The 19,067-nt window shown below is 59.8% G+C and overlaps 1 protein-coding gene across 1 annotated transcript; it reads right to left on the reverse strand.

The window, feature by feature from the left end:
- Positions 1-245: 245 nt before the first annotated feature.
- On the reverse strand, positions 246-11,822 carry PTGS1 (prostaglandin-endoperoxide synthase 1). The gene is made up of 11 exons (XM_032130846.1): positions 11,672-11,822; positions 6,225-6,341; positions 5,955-6,095; positions 5,067-5,210; positions 4,555-4,736; positions 4,384-4,467; positions 3,818-4,064; positions 3,005-3,291; positions 2,190-2,337; positions 1,511-1,886; positions 246-1,430 (listed from the first exon to the last, which is right to left on the reverse strand). Exons 1-10 carry the CDS (start codon positions 11,778-11,780, stop codon positions 1,531-1,533), a joined length of 1,815 nt encoding a protein of 604 aa, XP_031986737.1. The 5' UTR covers positions 11,781-11,822; the 3' UTR covers positions 246-1,430; positions 1,511-1,530.
- Positions 11,823-19,067: the final 7,245 nt, after the last annotated feature.

A 19,067-nucleotide genomic window follows, 5' to 3' on the forward strand; every position in this document is an offset into this window, starting at 1 on the left:
ACAATGTTGGTCTAAGCACTGTGTCACCATGGAATTACAGAATATCCTGAATTGGAAGGGACAAACATCATCACAGTCCAACCCCTGGCCCTGCACAGGACAACCCCAACAATCCCACCTTGTGCCTGAGAGCATTGTCCAAACACTGAACTGTGGCATTGGAGCAGCACAGGGTTGGGGGGTGGCTGGAGGAGAGTGAAGCTCAAACCCCCTTCAGGACACTCAGAGACCCTCATGGAAGCATCTAAGGGAGGGTGGTTGCTCTGTTTATTGCTTCAGGAGCAATCAGCAATGGCTCAGCACAGTGCTGGTGAGCACAGCCAGAAATTAGAGGAGTTTTAAAAATTATTTATTATTTTAAATGTCCTTTCTCCTGGAGCTTAACCAGGATCTGATGGGGATCAAGGCCAAGTGACAGTGGCTGCCAACTAGCACGTGGCTGGACTGGGCAAGGTGAGGTCTGTGTGTGTTTCGGGAGGAGGACAGAAGCAGGCTCTGTGTGCTGTGAGGATGTGTTTGCTGAGCTGTTAGTGCAGAGAAGGGTGATGATGGAGGGATGGAAGAGACTCCATCCCTTTGTGTGCACAGAGGTAGCATCTCACTCTGAGCAGCCCTGGGTTGGCAGCCAGTGGCACATGCCAGGGTCCAAGCCAGCATGACACAGGAGGTCTGGAGATTGACCTCGTGCTTCTCTTTGGTCTCCTCTAGGAGAGATACTGCTTTGGTTCCTTCTCCCAGCTGTGCATGTGTGCTGGGCAGGCTGTTGCGGGAGAACAGGTTCCTACTGCAAGCTCAGCCACTGCTGGGGCAGCATGAACTGCACTGTGTCCTCCCCATCCCTCTACATGCTGCTGCCTCCTCCTCTGCATCCCTCGGGTAGCTCATTGCTTCACCAGGTGCAGCAGGGGAGGAAGGAGTGCTCCCTGGGCTCCGGGCTCCTCTATTCTGGGCAGGAAAGAGGGTCTATTTACTGGAAATAGATGTCGTGTGAGGAAAAATTGGACTCCTGGTGAGCAAGAATTAAGTCAGTGCTAGCCAGTTAACTAAAATGAAATTTTTTCAGTCTTGTACTTTTCACTAATTCCAAAAATGGTTTTCAGGCATAACCTGGATGTGACCCCTCTGGAAGAGGGGCTGCTGGTGGCCTGGTGCTGGAAGGCAGTGGGGATGGAAGGTGACAAAGCACTGGGGACTCCAGAGTGTCCACGGGGGAGCCCCAAAGCTGCTTCGTGCAAGGTATTCACTAACAAGAGAACTGAGTCTGCTGAGGACAGCGGTGGCAGCCACACTCCTGAGGCACTCAAGCTTTTCAGAGAGCAGGGAGCAGCCTCTCCTCGAGGGCTGGCGTGGAGGACACCCAGGATGGGACCATCTCCTGTCCTGTTCCTGTTTGGCACAGGGGTGGCAGGTCCCTGTGTCCCCGCCGTTCCCTGCAGGAAGGAATAGGAGGATACTCAGCTCCAGGCTGGGAGCTCAGCTCAGCCTGCACCAGGGCAAGGACAGTCCCTACCTGGGCGGGTCATCCCAGTGCTAGAGCTCTGTAGATGATCCACCAGCCCGAGGGCGGCCGTGTTCCGCAGCGTCCGGCACACGGAACGCCACATACGGGCACTTCTTCACGTTGAGGCACACGAGCTTCTCGAGGGATGCCGTCTTAACAATCTCAAAGCCGGTTGCTCCACCAAATGTACTGGGTTTCCAGTACTCTGGGGAGCAGATGGGATTTCCAAAAAGCCCCTTCAGGGAAAATGGAGCTCCAATCTCCACCATGCTTTCCCCAAAAATGCCATTGGGTTGTGGTTTCTCGAGCAGCAATCCTGGGTAAAACTCCAGAGCATCAATGTCTCCATACAGCTCTTCCAGCTCTGCCGCCTTCTCTTCCTCTCCTGCACCAAATGAACATCAGAGTGCTTTAGCAAGGGAATCACACCTGGCAAGGACTGGCCTTGCAGTGGGCAAAGGGAGGGTGGCTCCCTTGCAGGCAGCGGTGAGCCTGACTTCCAGGCCAGGAACTGTCCTCCAGCCCACAGGAGGAAGGACCCTTTCATCCCCTGCATCAGCCCAGTCTATCCCACTGTGGGGCCACGAGCAGGCAGGGCTGAGATGGGCAGGAGAGGCTGCTCTGCTGGGCAAGCACAGAGCATCTGTCCTGCCCCAGCAAAGCCCCAGGAGCAGCACAGCAGCCCTACCTGTCAGCTCCTGGAAGGACTTGTAGGGCTTCATGCCAAACCTTTTCCGATACTCATTGAAGGGCTGTAGCCTCAGCTGCCGGGATTCCTTGATGACCCCAACGGCCACATGCAAGACATTGGCGTTGATGGTCTGTCCCCCACCGATCTGGAGGGGAGAGCACAAGGAGGAGCACATGTCAGGCACAAGACAGCACCAGCATCGACTCCAGGGGGCCACCACACTAAAGCATCCATGTCTTGGGCTCATGTTGTGCACACCAGCAGATCATTGCAGCAGCAAGAGCAGGGGGAACCAGTGCACAATGCAAAAACCAGCTCTAGAGCAGCTTGGTCAGGTCAGTCCTGCTCCCAGAGCAGGGCACAGTGCAGAAGTCCCAGATGGACAGTGACCCAGTGACCTGGGAGGAGGAGAGAGATTTCAGGCTCACAGGGAGAACCCAAATGCCCAAAGGGCCTCAGGCTCAGCCTCAGCTGAGCTGCTTCGCACAAGCAAAGAGGGTCAGGAATGGAGCTGCAATCGCTTGGAAGAAAACATCCATGCGATGGCAGCAAAGAACAGTGCCAGACGCTGCTCCAGGCTCCGCTGCTCCACAGCCGGGGAGATCCTGGCTTCCACAGGCTCCTGGCATCACCGGGATGTTTACTACAGAGCACCCAGGGCAAGCAACTGGGGCTGCCAGGGCCAGCCTTGCCACGGTGCTTGTGGGGAGGACTCCTGATGTGCCCATGAGGTGCTGCCCTGGGCAGACTCGGTGTGACGTGTGCCCCACTGCATGAGTGTCCCCCCTGGGGAGGGCAGAGCAGGACCTTACCCTTCCTGCTATTTGCTTGGAAAAGGACTCCACCAGCGCCTCCACGCCGTAGTCCATGAGCATGGAGGTGTTGTAGAGGAACTGCTTGTAGCTGTACTGTTGACCCTGGATGATGAAGGAGTCGGGCATCAGCCCGTGCCAGTGATAGAGCTGGTTGAACTCCACCGCGATGCGATTCCGGTACTGGAACTGTGACCCAAACAACAGCTCGGGGTCGAACTTGAGGCTCAGGTAGTACCCACTGAGGTGCTGGACGTAGTCTTCAACAACTATCTTAATGGTCTCCCCTGGGCAGGAGAAAAGAAGCAGCTGGCAGCAGCAGGAGCCACCAGCTCTGTAGCTGAAATCTGCCACAGCAGCATATCCCAGCACCCATCCACCTCCTCCTGGCTATGGGCTTGTTGAATTGGTTGGGAATTTTAGTTAATTCATTTTTCAACAGAAAAAGTCAGTCTGCCAAAACCAAAGGGCTCCTGAAGGAGCTGACCTGGATATATTTCTTAGAGATACTGTGGTGACATGGCTTATTTCTGGATTTTGATCAGAAATTACTTTTCCTGAGATGATAGCAAATTCATAATGAACATTAATAAGAAATAATTCAAAATTATGACAACCTTTTTCAAAATTAGTATTTTCGATGGACCAAAGCCAATTTTTTGCTATATGGACCAAAACCAATGATCCCCAGAAGGCTGCTGGAGGAACTGCCTCAAAGGCAGTTTGGCCATTACCCTCAAACAGAGGCTGGCCAGCGTGTGAGTCCTTGGGGGCCACCCAGGGGGGTGGCACATGGCGGTGCTGGTTCCTCACCGATGAGGATGAGCCGCGCCGTCTGGAAGAGCTGCTCGTCACTCCAGGTGGGATGGTCCCTCTTGAGCAGGTCGCAGACGCGGTTGTGCTCGCGCAGCCAGAGCGTGGCGTACACGCAGAGCCCTGGCAGCAGCCCAAACACCTCCTGCCCCACCGCCAGCTGCTGCTCCTTGGGCACGCCCGACGGGTACACCATGTGAACAGGAGCATCGGTGACCATGGGCGGGTACACCTCTCCATCCACCACCTGGGGACACAGAAATGAGATGGCAGAAAGGGCAGAGGGGACACAAACATCCCAGTAAAAGCCTGCCCGGCCAGGAGCTGCCTCCCTAAGGGGACCACATCTGCCCTCCTGCAAGAGGTGAGTGGAATGGAAACACCTCCCTCATACAGCCCTGAACCCCTGCTGCTGTCAGAGCAGCTGCATCCCAAAGCTTGTCCCCCGGCCAGCAGCCACACAGGGCGTCAGGCCTGGGGTCTCCCAAGAGCTGCCAGAGGAACATGGGCTTCAAACAACCATGGCTCACAGGACTGGGATGTGTTCCAGTTGTGCTGGGCGGTACCTGGAATTTCAGCTTCCCATCTCGGAAGAGTCGCAGCTGGTGCTGCCGCTGCAGGTTGTCCCCGTACAAGTGTCCCAGGTCCACCTGTGGAGAGAGCAGGGCGTCACGGTCGCTCTCAGAGGCACACGGGGCCCGGCCACCCCCTGGCTCCCGCTGCCCCCGTGCCCTCACCCCGTGCCCCAGCGCCTTGGTGAAGCCGCGTCCCATCTTCCCCGATGTCTTGAAGAACTGGTGGGTGAAATGCTGAGCAAAGAAGGCAAACATCATGTTGGTGCCTCGGGGATCAGCTTCGAACTTCTGCCGCAGCAGGAACCTCTCCGCCAGGAGCTGGGGGTCGGGGAGCTGCAGCTTCCCTGCGAAGGATGGAGGTTGAGGGTAGATGCCCAGTGCCAACCCAGATGGGTACTGGTGCTGTCTGCTGTGTCTGCTGCAGCATCAGGCACACACTCCTCTGCACAGCCCTCTCACACAGGCCATGACATGCCCCAGCAGCTCAGCCTGAGCTGTCCCAGCAGCATTTTGGATGCTATCAAGCTCCTCCTGCTGTGGAGCCAGCCTGGGCAGGAGAGTGGTAGCACGTGGCACTGCCAGTGGTGCCGTGCAGATGTGTCCATGGCAATGAAAGCTTGGCCATGGCTGGGTGGGAAACACTCAGGGTGCAGGTCCCCAGGCCAGTGACATACCTTTGGTCCCCATGGGCGTGGGGCAGTCGTCCGGCACGGGCGGGAGGATGCGGGTGTAGTAGCTGACGTTGGCATAGGCCTCCCAGCTGATGTAGCCATAGTCAGAGTTGAAAGTGGGGGGGCTGGGGATGAGATTGGCACGAACTGAAAGGAGAGAGGGGGATCACCACTGTGGGGCTTGAGGCAGCACCCCACAGGCTCTGCCCCTGCTCCCTGCCTGCCTGCTCTGTGCTGCCAGACACCCTCCCCAGGCACCCCAAAAACCAGAAAGGTACCAGCAGTGGAGGCACGTGGGCATCCTGGGCTTTGCTCAGAGCCTTTTAAAGGCTGCAATTCCCTGCAGAAAAGGAGGGCTTGTGCTAGTGTGCTAAGAGGATTCTTGGATGATGAATGAGATGACAAACCCATAGAAAGGGTGAAGCCAACAGCCGGAGCCTTGTGAGCGTGTCGCTACAGCTCCAAGAGCTGGAACCTAAATATTTATGCAAAGTGATGAATATGGGGACATGAGTAACAAGGGCCATATTTCCACAGGCTGCTTTCTGTGCAGCTGTGAAAGAGCCCCCTTGGCCCAGGGAGCGCAGCATGCCAAGAGCTGCTCATGTTCTCCAGCCAGCTGGCAGCCTGGCACAGTGCTGGGGACCCCCTACACCCCACTGTGACCCGGCTGGGCAGCCCCCCTGGGCACAGTGACAGCGTGACAGGGTGATGGAAGGATAGGGTGGCAGCCTTCTGGGTCTCCTGGTGGGGTGACTCAAGCCTAGTGCCCACCTTGCCCACAGGAGCTGCTCAGCATTGCTGCAGCCCTGATATCTGCACCCACATTTCTGCTCATGCCAGGGGGTCCTCGAGTCCTGCTAAACCCCAAGACCCTCTGCAACCCCTCACCTGTCAGCACGAGCCTCATGAGTGTGTCCCTGATGAAGGTGCTGTTGATAATGTCCCAAAACCACCTGAAGTGGGTCAGGATGAAGTGGTAGAAGGCAGGACTGGGCTTCAGCAGGTTGTGGAGACGTGTCCAGAACTCAGCTGGGGGAAACAGACCAAGTAAATCACTCTTCCCACTCCCAGCCCACCCACACCTGTTGTCAGTGCGTGCTGCGGGCACAGTGCTGCCCTGGCACCCACGGGTGCCAGATCCTGGGGAGAGGGACTTACGGGAGGTGCAGTTGACCCCATAGTATCCCGTCCGTGTGCAGTCACACTCGTATCCTTTCAGGCCAACCCTCACACACACCCCTTGATTCTGGCAGGGGAAATAGCAACAGGGATTCACTGCAGGGAGGGAGAGAGAGGGAGACATCACCATCCAGCCACCACATCACTGCATCTGGCGGCTCCCTGCTCCTCAAGGGGGAACACTGCCTCGGACCCAGCCCAGCCAGGCCCAGCTCAGGAGAGGAGGTGCTTTGATGCAGCCACGTCCATGAGCCCAAACCCCAAGAAGTTTGGTGCCAACAGCGTGCTGCAGGAGCCAAGCACTGCCCTGTTTTGGTGGTCTCCCCCATGCCTGGGGGCGTAGCTTCGTGCCTGGGGGGCTGCTGTGCCCCTGGAGCCCCAGCACAGGATCAAGCCGTGCAAACAGCATCTGTGTTAATAATAACAGCCATTGTCAGGGCAGTTTGCTTTGGCAGGCGGCCCCTCCGCGCCCGCCGCCCCGAGCGGATGGAAAGGGCCTCTCTGGGCTCACTCCCGGCTCCCGCCCAGCCCCTTCCTCCACCACCTTCGTGCCCAGCCTGCAGGGACGAGATAAGGGCCCCTTCCCGCCCGTCCCAGGGCAGTGGGATCCCGTGGGACAGGGAGACCCCCTGGCACAGAGCAGCTCCCACACTGGGGCAGCACCATCCACACCAAGCCCCTCCAGTCCATCCCCGAGCAGGAAGATCCTGGTAACTCCACCATCTGCAGCCCCTCCAAGAGCAGCAAAAGTCGGGAGAAAGAGAAACACAGTCCATGGTGGCCAGAGACTCCTCTGCCTTCCATCAGCCCTAGGAAAGCTCTGGAAATGGGGATGTCCTCTGTCACAGCTGCCTCCCAAAAGCCTCACCAGTGGCATCCTCAACCTCACCAAGCCAGGTCTGTCCCCACAGACCCTGCACAGAGCCTTTGTGCCAGGAGGAGGAAAATGCCTAAAGCCCAGACCTCCTGGAGCACACCTGGCTGAGTGTCGGAGTGCACTGGAGGCCACCAGCCCCACTGGCTCACACAGCACTCAGGGACAAGGGTGCCACCAACACAATGCCCAGCTCTGGAGCTGCTGGCTGCGGGAATGGGGGGACGGGCAGCACCCTCAGTGCTGAAGAGACCGACAGCCACTGCCTGTGTGCCCAGTGTCACAGCTGATGGAGGAAGGTCTCCTGAGTCCATCAGCTGCTCCATGTGGTTTGTGAGCTCCCCAGATCCCTGCCAGGCCTGCTTCAGGTTCTTCTGGAATTTGGGAACAGGTTCCAATGCTGGGGTGGAGAGATGGGCATGCAGAACACAAACCACATTTTTCCATAGGAAATTGCAGCTAAAAATTAACATCTTTGAAAAATAAAGCTAATTTTGTGAAGTTGCTGTCTCACAACAGCCACACACTCGGGGCAGGGTAGGGATGGCCTGGGAGCCTGGGGCTCAGCCGGCAGCTCAGCCGGGCTGTGCTCAGCCCTGTGGCCCCAAATCCCTCACGGCACAGAGCCTGACTCGCAAAGACACGTTCAGCTCCCAGCACTGCCATCAGGCTCCCTTTCATCTCAGATCTTTTCATGTCTGCAGATGGGAGGCAGCAGGCAGGATCTTATTTATCTCAGACAAATTAAGGTCAGACCACCCGTTCAGATTTTTGCAAGATGGGAATTTTTGGAAAGGGGGAGGTGTTGCAGCACAGCTGGAGCATCCTCTGGGCAATTCCCACGCCGGTAGATCCACACTCGGCTCTGCTGCAGACCCAGCAAAAGCCCCAAAGAGCAGCCCCGTGCCGTGCCCGGTGCAACCCGGGGGAAGCGGGGCTTTTGTGGGCGCCGCAGCCACAGGGCTGGGAGGATGCTCCGCGCCACAGGCTCCGGCACTGCCGGTCGTGTCCTGCCCCGTCTCTCCAGCTGATACGGGGAGTCAGGAGAAGTTCGCTCTGCCAGGACGCTCCCCGGTGCGGGGCTCGATGACAGTCGTGTCGAGCCCTCCTCCGAGGCGGCTTTGGCAGCGTGCCGGGCTCGGCCGGGCCGCCTCCTCCCACGGTTCACCGCAGTGTCAGTGCCGCGGGGTCCCGGAGGTGGGGTGGGAGCAGCATGTTCCAGCCAAAAGGGTGGGAAGGGGATAGAGCGTGTCCTGACCCGCGACACCAACCCCCTCACACCCTTACGGAGCCGCCCTCTGCAGCAGCTCCGTGCTTCTCCCCGCCCCGGCCAGGAATCCTGCGCTGGCCTTGCCAGGACGGCTCCAGGTATGGGGAAAGCCGCTGCCAGTGCGCACGGGGAGCGCGGCCCCTCCGTGCCGGCAGGGCTGGTGCACACGCTCCATCACCGCTGAAAAATGCCAGATTTCGGGGACAACATCCGTTCTGCAGACCGCAGCCAAAGCAACCTGGGGTGAATCATGACCGGGACGGAGCCGGGCTCGCTCGATGGGACATGGCCCCACGGCCGCAGGCTTTGTAGACGATGAAACGCTTACGCACTTTTTTGTTTTTCTGATTCAGGAAGGTTTTCTCCGGCCCATGAACTGTTCACAGCACACACGCCGCAGCCAGATCGTCATCTGCAACCACTTCTGACAGCACCAGGAGCAGGAGCAGCATGCCAGGGCCACAGCTGTGTTCCACGTGGGCTCAGCGATCCTCCCCCTGCACCTGAGCCAGGCTGCCCGCCCGGGATGGGCTGCAAGGATGACACAGCCCCAGGGCTCTCCTGTGGCAGCTGGCTCCAGTCTGCAGCCCGGGCTGACTCTCAGTGAGCCGCACTGCGGAGGGGATGTGCAGGGAGGAGGCACAGACCACAGGCATTGTAAACAGGCATGAATGCAAAGTAGCTCTGCCAGAGGTCTCCACCTGCCCTCACGCAACGGGGCCTTGTGCCCGACCTGCCCCGTGGCTGGGGCACACGGACACGTTGGGGTGCTGCCACTGCTCCTGTTTGGCAGCGTGAGTTGTGCAATGGCTGCTGAGAGGACGGTCAGGTTTACTTTGCAAGAACACTTGAACAAAACTGCACCCCTGAAGGCAAGTTAGCAGCCAAGAGCAATATCTGCAGGGAAAACTGAGAAACACCATGGGACCAGCCTGGCTCTGCTCACAGCCAGAGGAAAAGTCTACGGAGAACAAACACCATGGCTCAGAGCCAAGGTGCAGCCGGTGAGGAGTCAAGGGGAGTACTCTGAGCAGCAAACATCAAGCGAGCAGGAGATCCCAGCCTCAGCCCAACATCCTGTTATTTGGTCTTCGAGAGCAGATCCGAGGACTAGATTAGGGCTGTGGTCCTCCTGGCGCAACACTGGGAAGGAGCAGAGCCCAGACGCTCTGCTAACGGCACCTCGGGGCACAGCACAGTTCCCCTAATTTCTCAATCAGATATCTCCCTCCCTAATTAAGGCTTGGAAAAGAGCCGTCCTTTCATGTATATCATGTATCCCAGGTACTTTTTTCCCCCCACATAGTGAAATTTGCTTTGATCGTGGTGTGCAGGAGTCAGCTCCAGGGCTGCACCATTCCAGAGTTGCATCTGCCCCAGCTTCTTCAGGCACGTGGGTCCCCAGCATGTCCTCAGCCCTGTCCTGTGCTCAGCAGGACACACAGATGCTGGCCAGCTGTCCTCAACTCCCAGATGAACTTCTCAGGAAGATAAGACACATGCAAAAAGATGGCCAAGCGGGAGAAGGAGCTGTGCAGAAGCTGTCCCTTGCCTGTCTCCACCACCTGTGGTCCAGCCCAGCTGCTGACAGCCAGAGCCATCCCCTGGGGGACCTCCTTTCAGCAGACGTGGCTGATGTGCCCTGCAGTGGGGTGCCTGCCACCTGCCCAGACCCAATGGGGTCACTCAGCACTGGGGTCACCCAGCTCCACTGTTTCTGGTGGCTGGACCTGCCACTTCCTGCCAGGTCACAGCCCAACTCCTGGAGTCCCCTGCAGAGCTGGCATGGCTGCCCTCTGCATGGCCATGGGATCCATTCAGCCATGGGTCATGTTCCCTTTCTGGAATGTTCACGGCCAAAACAGGAAAGTCTGCACCTTGAGATCACTGGTTTTGCACAGGACCAGCTGCTCCAGCACAGAGAAGTCCCTCCTCTCCCAGCAGGATGGGGTGGGAGGGGGTGCAGACAGTGGGAAGGGCAACATACCCTGCTCTGCACCCAGCTCTGCTCAGCCCAAACCCACCCGGTTCAGGCTGCTTTTGCCACGGTCCCACTTCCCCTGCGATGGGAGTGCCTGCTGCACTCTGCATGCTCAGCCTGTGCACATTTTGGGGACTCCTGGGTGTGGGCACCTCGCTTCCCACAGCAGAAGGTGGACCTGAGCAGGCTGCTGGAGACAGGGTCACCATCAGCACCATTTGAACGCAGGTGGCCGGAGACCCTTGAGAGATGCAGCCCATGTGCCTGGGCTTGTTTTGCTCAGAATGTTACTTTAGAGAGAAACTGTAAAATCTGACAAGGGCCCCAAGTCCATGCTGTTTTTCTTCAGGGAGGAAGGTCATTTCACAGAAGAGGAACTGGAATCAATGCCATGGGTAAGGACCTGGAGGAATCTGCACTGTAGGGGCTGGGGATGGAGCTGATGGGATTCGAGAAAGAGTTTTATTTAACCACATGCTCCGTGGGTGCCTGCCATAATCAGCATTATTCCTCAACATCTCCTGGTGTGCCTGAGGTTGGGCAGCACGTGGTGAACTTCTACAGCACATGGGCATGGGAACAAAATGATGGCTGAGGCCACCAGAGCCATCCCTTCAGCTCCCAGCCCTCCGTCCTCACTCCCCACTGCAGTGTCACCGGGCGTGTGTTCGGGGACAGCGGGAAGGGGCCTGGCTGCCAGCACACATGGGTATTGTCCCTCTTTCTTTCGAGAAGCCTCGTCCCGGCCGGGAGGCTGCCAGAAGCAGCCAGGCACTGCCCCTCAGCCCCGGGTGGCCCCGGTCTTGGCGGGGGTCCAGCCCTGTCGTGAGTCTCCGGCTGCCTCAGGCCAGCGATTTCTCCCCAGGCCCTGCGTGTGGTCCCTGCGCGGCCGCTGCGGGAGGCGGAGGAGAAGTTTGTTCTACCCGGGCTCTTTGGTCCCAGCCAGGCGTGACGGGCCAAAACCTGCGGCTCCGGGCGCTGCGGGCACCCTGACCCGGGCGGTGGTCGTGGGGCTCCCGCCAGCGGCCCCTGCCCACCCTGCCTGCCCTCCGCCCCGGACACCGAGGGCACCAGCCGGGGGTGACGAGCGCGATCCCACCCGGGACCCGCCGGAGCGCGGCCCCATCCCGCGGCGCCCGCCCCGCGCCCCCGCGTCCCCGGACTCCCGGTACCGGACCCTGCGGGTCCAGGCTCCCCCGCCCCCCCCGGTGCCGAATGCCCCCGGTGCGGGATGTCGCCGCTCCACCGGTACCGACACCCCCGCGTCTCCCTCCCTCCCGGTGCGGTCCCGCCCCGCGTACCGGAGCCGGTGCCGGCGGCGCTCCCGGCGGCGCAGAACAGCACGGCGTGGGCGAGCAGCAGCCGCAACCCCGCGGCCGGCTGGGCCCGGGCCCGGCACCCACCGCCCATGGCGAGAGGCAGCTCCGCCGCGTCCCGCCGTCGCACCCGGCGCGGCCCCGCCGCCCCCGCCCCCGCCGCGCCGCCTCCCGCCCCCGACGGGACGGGACGGGGCCGCCTCCGACAGCCCGGCCCGCCGGGGGCTGCCCCGGCTGCGCTCCCCTCCCCTGGTGCCCCTGGCCACCCCTGCGTCCCGAGCCGTGCCCCGATCCTTGTCTCTCCCGGGAACCCCAAGTTCCCCCGTTTGCCTCCCAGTTCCCACCTACCTGAGCATCTCCATACCCAGCTTCTGGTCCCCACATCCCGCTGCATCCCCACGCCCATGCCCTCGTTCCCACATTCCCCTGCATCCCTGTTCCACACCCCGATCATAGCTCCCCCACTACTCCATGCCCACCCCCTGATCCCCTGGGCCCGGCTCAACTCCTCCGACTGGTCGCAAGAGGCTGCCCTGGCAGTGCTGCCCCGTTGTGCCAGGAGCCAGGCTGCCCAGAGCCGCCAGTGGCCAGAAAAGCTGAGTTTATCGGTGAAACCATCGCCGGGTGTTTCCTGCCAGATGCTTTGTTCCCAGCACCAGCCGCTGGCAGCAGGGACAGGATCCAGCCAGCCCAGCCCGGGCAGGCACCAGCCACCCCACAGGAATCGTGTGGGGCTGGGAGAGGCTCTGCATGGCCCTGGGGCAGGTGAGAGCATGGTGGGCTGCAGACCTTGCTGGGATGTCCCCAAATTGGTGGAACCCAGAGCTCAGAGCCTGTGGTTGCTGACCCTCTTCTGTGCTGCGCTGCAGAAGCGGCAGAGACCCCGGCACAGGCCTGGCTGTGTGTGAGGATTATCTCGGGTTTTGCTGAGCTGCAGGAAGTCCTGGCAGGCTGGGGGTGCGCAGTTCCTGCATGGATCCTGCTTGATTCCTCTGCAGGCTTTCAGCAGCAGGGAGGGAGTGTCCTCACAGGGCGAGTGGCTTTCGCAGGTGTCCAAAAATGAACAAGGGCCTCAGATCTCACTTCAGCAGGCAAATGCACCAGCCATGACATAAACATGAGCTCAGCGGGCTCCCGATGCGCTCTGCTCGATGCAGGGTGGGGACGCTGTCTCTGCCTCCCACTGACGAACTCGAGCGGGGAATTGGGGCAGGTTTTGCTGTAGGAGTGCAGCTGGTGCAGTCAGTGTGTGCCAGGGCTGCTCCTGCCCCCTGCCAGCCTCCCCGTGGGGTCACAGCCCCAAGGAAAGCAGTGGCTCACCCTGTGGGTATTTCCCCTCCATTCCCTCTTGCAGCACCACCAGCCCCAGCTCTGGCCCGTCCCCCTCCCGTCCTGCACCTGATGCTTGACACTGTTGACCGCAGCACGTGTGACCCCCCTCCCACTGTGGGCCAGCCCAGCAGCCCTTGGGGATGTCCCGCTCCAGCAGTGCTCCCTTCTCACTGCCCCCTCCTTTCCCTCTCATCAGGTTTTAATAACCACTCTCTTGCACAACACAGGAAATGGTTGCAACAGCCCGGGACCGGCTGTCTCGCCAGGACTGCCAAGGGGCTGCCATGGAGGGGCTGTCCCCACGCTTCTGGGCCAGGGAGGGGTGCCCTGCAGACCCCCATCACTCCTGGTGTCTCTCGAGTGCCCAGACCCCTCACTCCAGTGCTCAGTGCCGCACTGGGTTGCTCAGCTCTAAACCAGCAGCCACTGAACTCCCTGGTGCCAGCCCCGGCTGCCAGCAGACCTCCTGTGACTCTGTCTGAGCTGCAGCCTACGATGTCTGACCTCAAGTCCCAGGATGGGAGCCAGCCTGGGTGCCCAGATGAGCTCCTGTCCCCAGCCAGGGCAAGGGAGGGGGGTGGTGTTGCTTGGGCGTTGTGTGAGAGAAAGCCTTGGTGCAAGGCCAGGGCCACCTGGGGAATGGAGGCCACATCTGGGGGTTTGCCAGAGGCTTGGCCACCTGGGCACTGGGTCTGTCCAGCAAATGCCCTGACACCACTCTGGAATAGAAGGAGGATCTCCAGTGTGGTGCTGCCAAGTCCCACGTGTGCCTCACTGCCATGCCCTGGCAGTGGGGGGAAGCAGGAAGGCTGTCGGTGCTGCCCTGGGGATGAGCGGTGCCAGACCCACGGGATGGGTGCAGGAATGGCCACGGCGCTTCGGCTCCAGTGTAGGATAGGAAGGAGGAGGCAATTTCGAAGCCGTGCTGGAACGCACAGGAGCCCCGCCCGAGGCACCGGTGAGGGGTCACCGCCCAGGTGACCTGTCCTGCCACAGCCACGCGTGTTTGTCCCGGCGGGGCGGCGGGGCCCCGGTGCTGCCGGCGCGTCCCCCGTAGGGAGGCAGCAGAACACCGCCGATGGCAGCGCGGCGGCGGCGGCGGGAGGCGCTGGGAGGCGCTGGGAGTCACGAAGCATCGTTGGTGCTGAGCTGCTCTGCCTTGGGCCGCCCCGCATCTCCTCTTCGGTTCCCTGAGACCCTCATCCCCCGCATTTGGGGTGGTGCTGCCCCCGGAATCCGAAACGTAACTGGAACAGGAGAGCGGTACACAAGAACCTGCGGCGGGTCAGCACCCAAAATCCTTCCCCCCATCTTCCCAAGGATGTTGGAGCCGTGGGGACACCCGTGCCATGGGGACACCTGGTGCTGTGGCCCCACAGCCGTGACAAAGGGGGCAAAGTGGCAGCTCAGGGAGATCACCCACCGTGAGCCTCACGCAGGAAGCAGAGCTGTGGGGCAGCCAGGCAGAGGCACCCCTCCCCAGTCCAGTGCTCCGGGGGTGGCCGTGCCTGTCGGGAGTGTCCCCCCCTAATCCCAGGGGATCTGCATGGCCGTGGAGCATCCCCGGACTGACCCATCCTTGTCCATCCCTGAGCAGCTTCTCTGGGATGGGGTTCAGTGGGGGAACGTTGACCGTGGGCTGCAGGGGATGTGCAGAGAACACGGAAGCTGAACCCCGCATTTTTCTGCTGTAAGGTTAAGAGGTGACTGGTGCCAAGTCCCCGTGGGGAAGGTCCCCGATAGCCACAGAAACAAGGGCACAGCAGATGCTGGTGGCTGGAGACCCTGCACGGGGCATTGCTCAGGGCTGGTCCCCCCTGCCTGGGCTCAGGGGGGCTGTGGGGGCACAGGGCCAAGCGGGACAGCAGCGGGGCAGCCCGGGGGGCAAAACCCTCCCCGATGGCAGAGCAGCCCTGGCGGCCCCCTCCCCAGCTCCGCCGGGCACAGCAGCGGAGGACCCAGCATTTCCTCCGGCATGGGGAGCTGACAGACAGTTTGGGGGGCTACAAATCAGAATTGAAAAGCCGGGGCTGGACAGGCTGTCTGGGAACTCGTAACCTGAGCCCCAGGAAAGGAGGACTCAGGAAAGCGCTTTCAGCAATCATATTCATCATCTTCAGCTCAGGCTCATTAGGCTCGCGGAGCCCGGCCCCGCCACCGCCAACGCCTCCCGCACGCAGATAGAGCCGCCGGCTCAGACAAATAAATGCTTCCAGCTTCCCGGTGGATGCGGCAGGTCAGGGAGCATCTGATGCCAATTACCCGCGGTGTAGGGTTCCCCGGCCAGCCCCGCGCAGCGAGGCGGCTCCTGCGCTCCGACCCTCCCGCCCAGGTCTGCCCCGGCCACAGCGTGCTCGGCCACCTACACGTCCCCTCCTGTTCGGGGTGGCCCCAAGGATCACCCTCTGCTCGCAGCGCCAGGAGCGATGCGAGCAGCCAAGGGGAGAGTTTCAGTCTTCTGTTACAGGGGGAAGAACAGGCCTGTGTCCCCGCGCTTTGGGCTCCTCCAACCCGGATCAGGGACCGGCACCGGGACTGATCACCTGGGCACTTCAGGGGATGGTTGAAGGCCACCTCACACCATATGGCCATCCCCACCAGTGCTGGGCACCAGTGTGTCACTGCTGTCACTCCCTCCCAGGCTGTCCCCACACAGGAGCTCACAACAGGGACCCCCCTCCCTGCTCCCTGGTGCCGGGCAGAGGGTGGAGAGAGACCCCGGCTGGTACAGCAGGTTTGGAGCCATCCTGGCCGAGTGGCTGGCAGAGCCCCTGGCACTGGGCAGCCCCTCACCAAGCAGTGGGAAGCGTGTTGGGGCTGTGCATCACCGTGTGACAGCACCTGGGTGCCCTGCACCCTACTGTGCCGGCCGTGCACATATGGTGGGTCCCACCATAACCCTGGGGCAGCTCATCCCCACCTCAGGCCCTGAGCAAAGGACAGCTGTGGGAGTCTCTGTCAGATTCAGGTCCAAAATCACAATGGCACATGGAAACCCACGGACAGGGCTGGGAAGGGTCCAGGTATCCATCCGGAGGGGTGATGGCAGCCAGCACAGCCACGCAGCCTCGCCGAGCGCGGTGGTGAAGTGGGCACAGGGGCCTCTGCTCACCCCACAGCTCTTGGGGACAGCTGAACGTTCCCACTTCTCCAGGCTCAGGCTGGCCTGGATGTCCTTAATTGCCCAAAGGTCGGTGTCCCCGAGCCCGGGGCCACGTGTCGGAGGGACCCCGGGCAGGAACCTGACACGGACGCAAGTCAGTCGGGATCAACGCTGGGGGTCAGGAAATTACAACGGACACGAACCTAAATATGCTGCACGTCCCCCCAGGTAATCAGGGGCCGGGCCAGATTCCAGCTGACAGCTTAAATGCCTTAATTCCTCAGTCGCTGTGGTTTGAGGGGGTCCCATGTGTCGTGGGCTTCTCCCAAATGGTCTCTGAGCTGGAGATTTGTCTGTAATTGGAGGCGTGTTGCATTCCCCTGAAAGTAGCCAGGTCCCGCTGGAGGGGGGCTGCGGGAAGGCAGCAATTTCCCTTATGGAATTATTTACCTGATTAGAGAGTTTATTTTATCAAAATTGCTTCAGAATGGGGCTGCTCGGTGTGTCCAGCACAGGGAGCTCCCCAGTGGGGCTGGCGGCCTGGAGACAGGTAATTTGTGTGGTTAATGGGACTAATCCACCAGGCAATTACACCAATAGATTTCACGGCTGCAAAGTGCTCTGTTCCCATTAATTAAAAATCTGTTAAGAAGATTAGCACGTAAAGGTATCAAAAGAAACCCACGAGTTTCTTTCCCCACAGGCCCCCCGAAGGCGAGTGTGGGAGTGCTGGTCTGCTCACATTAGCACAAAAATGATTTTTTTAAAGTTAAGGGCTTCACATCCAAAGTAACCGCTGACAGTTTACCCCGACTTCCCTACCAAGAGGTCTTTTATTTTTAATTACAGTTTTCTAAAATTAGCCCTGATTGTTCGTGTGGAGTGTTAGCTTAAATATATTTGGAATGTGTGGTTTCCCTGTGCATGGTGGCACAGGGCGAGGGGGGCAGCCCCCGGCCCAGCCCTGTGCCACAGCATGTGCCCCCACTGCTGGGCTGGTGCTCAGGACTGCCCAAGAGGGGTCAGGGGTCCGAGGGGTCCGAACTCAGCATCCCGTTGAGATGGTCCCACCAGGGCAGGAATGGGGATGGCAGTACCACCACTGGTACCACCACTGGTAGAGCCACCAAACCCGGCACTGGGCTGTGTGGGCACCTCCCCAGTGTGGTGGGGGCACAAGACTCCACCAGTGGCTTCTCTGTGGCAGGAGACTCGTGCCACCAGCATCTGCACCCCACGGACACCGCATTCCCATCCCCACGCCACCGCTGCCGGCCAGCCCGGCTCTGCTCAGCCCTCACTCGGCTGCTGGTGCCACTCCTGGTTTTTGTCCACAGCCAGACGCGAGCAAAACAAAAGCAAATTCCCCGGCAGCTGAAGGTGCCATTTTTACGGCTGGGCTGAAGGAGGAAGTATTTTTTGATCTCTTAAAAATCCTGAATATTATCTGACAGTTTATCTTGTTTCTCGAATCCGTGTCTTTGCAGCAACGCCAGCTCATTTACATGTGTATTGCGCCTGCCTCCACGGGTGCTGAGGTCAATTGAAACTCAAGAAAAGAGGAGAAATTTATGCAAAACTGTTGATTGCATTTGTATGTAATGAAATCATCCAATATTCATCTGACTATAGACTCTAATCTGAAAGGAGAAGTGAAGGACATAAGAGTCACTGGAAAGCAATAATGAGCTTCTGTAGTGATTAAAAAAGCACTTGAGCTTTCTGAAAATCCAGCCAGAAATCGTGTCTAATCAACACGGAATATAGGAGGCAGAGATTACATTGATACATTTTGCAAAGCTCACTGTTGAAAATGTATGCGCGCTGTAAACTCTGACATGCCATCCAGGGTCTGTTGGATACAAACCCGGGCGGCACAATCAGCGCCCGGCTCGTCCCTGGCACAAAGCAATCTTGGTGTCTCTGCTCGATGACTCACAAGGAGCGCAATCACATCTATTTTGAAGAGCAATGTTGTTTTTTAACTATGTCGAGAGCTTCCAGCTTCCTTGGAGTTTTTCCTTCCCTTTGCCTCCGTTTCGCGTGTCCCTGCAGCCACGGGGCTCAGTCCAGGAGCTGGCAGGATCCCAGTGTCTGCCCTGGTACTTGTCCAGCGGCTTGGAGCAGATTGGAACATCCTGGTGGAGCTAAGTGTGGCTTTGGGCAGCCTGGGAAGGGCACAGGTCTGTCCCGAGCAGGGATGTGCACAGGGATGTATTCCTCATGTTGGGAGTGTGACCCCCTTGGGGACCCCCACCCCTCCAGGCCACAGCAGCGCCCGCCAGGTGGAAACCTGCTGGTGCCCCAGATCCACAGGTGCTGTTGGGAGAGGGGTCCCTGCGAGGGCAGCGGGGTGGGGACAGCCCAGGGCACAGCAGGGGGTCCGGCCATGGCCCTCCCTCACCCCCTGCCCTGCACCGCCTGTGGCATTTGCAGCCAAGACCAAACCTTTTGGTGGCCGATGTGGCGTCACCGACACCAACCCACACGAAAGCAGCCCAGCCGCTTTCTGGCCCATGTCCCTTCCCCTCCTGGATTATTTGGCACAGCTGGAGCTCCTTTCCCACCCGCCAACAGCATCAGCTGCAGCTTCTTATCAGCTCTGGGTGCAATCCAGGCTGGAACCAAGTGAGAGGTTCCTGCTGGTGCCAGTGGAGGAGTGTTTGAAGCAGGCAGAGCTTGTGCTGCAGCTCCTGATGTGGAGCAGCAGGTGATTTACACTGCAAAGGGAAAGTGGGACCTCTCTAGGGCTGCCCTGTGAGCCAGCTGGTGGTGAGTGCCTATTCTCTCTTCTCCTGGGTGGTTCTGCTGTGGTTCTGTGGGACTGGAAGGTACTGGGGCTGTTTTTTTTCTGCTTGTCCTGCAGTGCAAGGTCCCACAGGGAGCAGGATGGACTGTGAGGGCACAGCTCCCCAGGTTCACATGCCATCTGCCCTGCTTTGGTGG

The sequence above is a fragment of the Corvus moneduloides genome, chromosome 21, assembly GCF_009650955.1.
Source record: "Corvus moneduloides isolate bCorMon1 chromosome 21, bCorMon1.pri, whole genome shotgun sequence".
Lineage (NCBI taxonomy): Eukaryota > Metazoa > Chordata > Aves > Passeriformes > Corvidae > Corvus > Corvus moneduloides.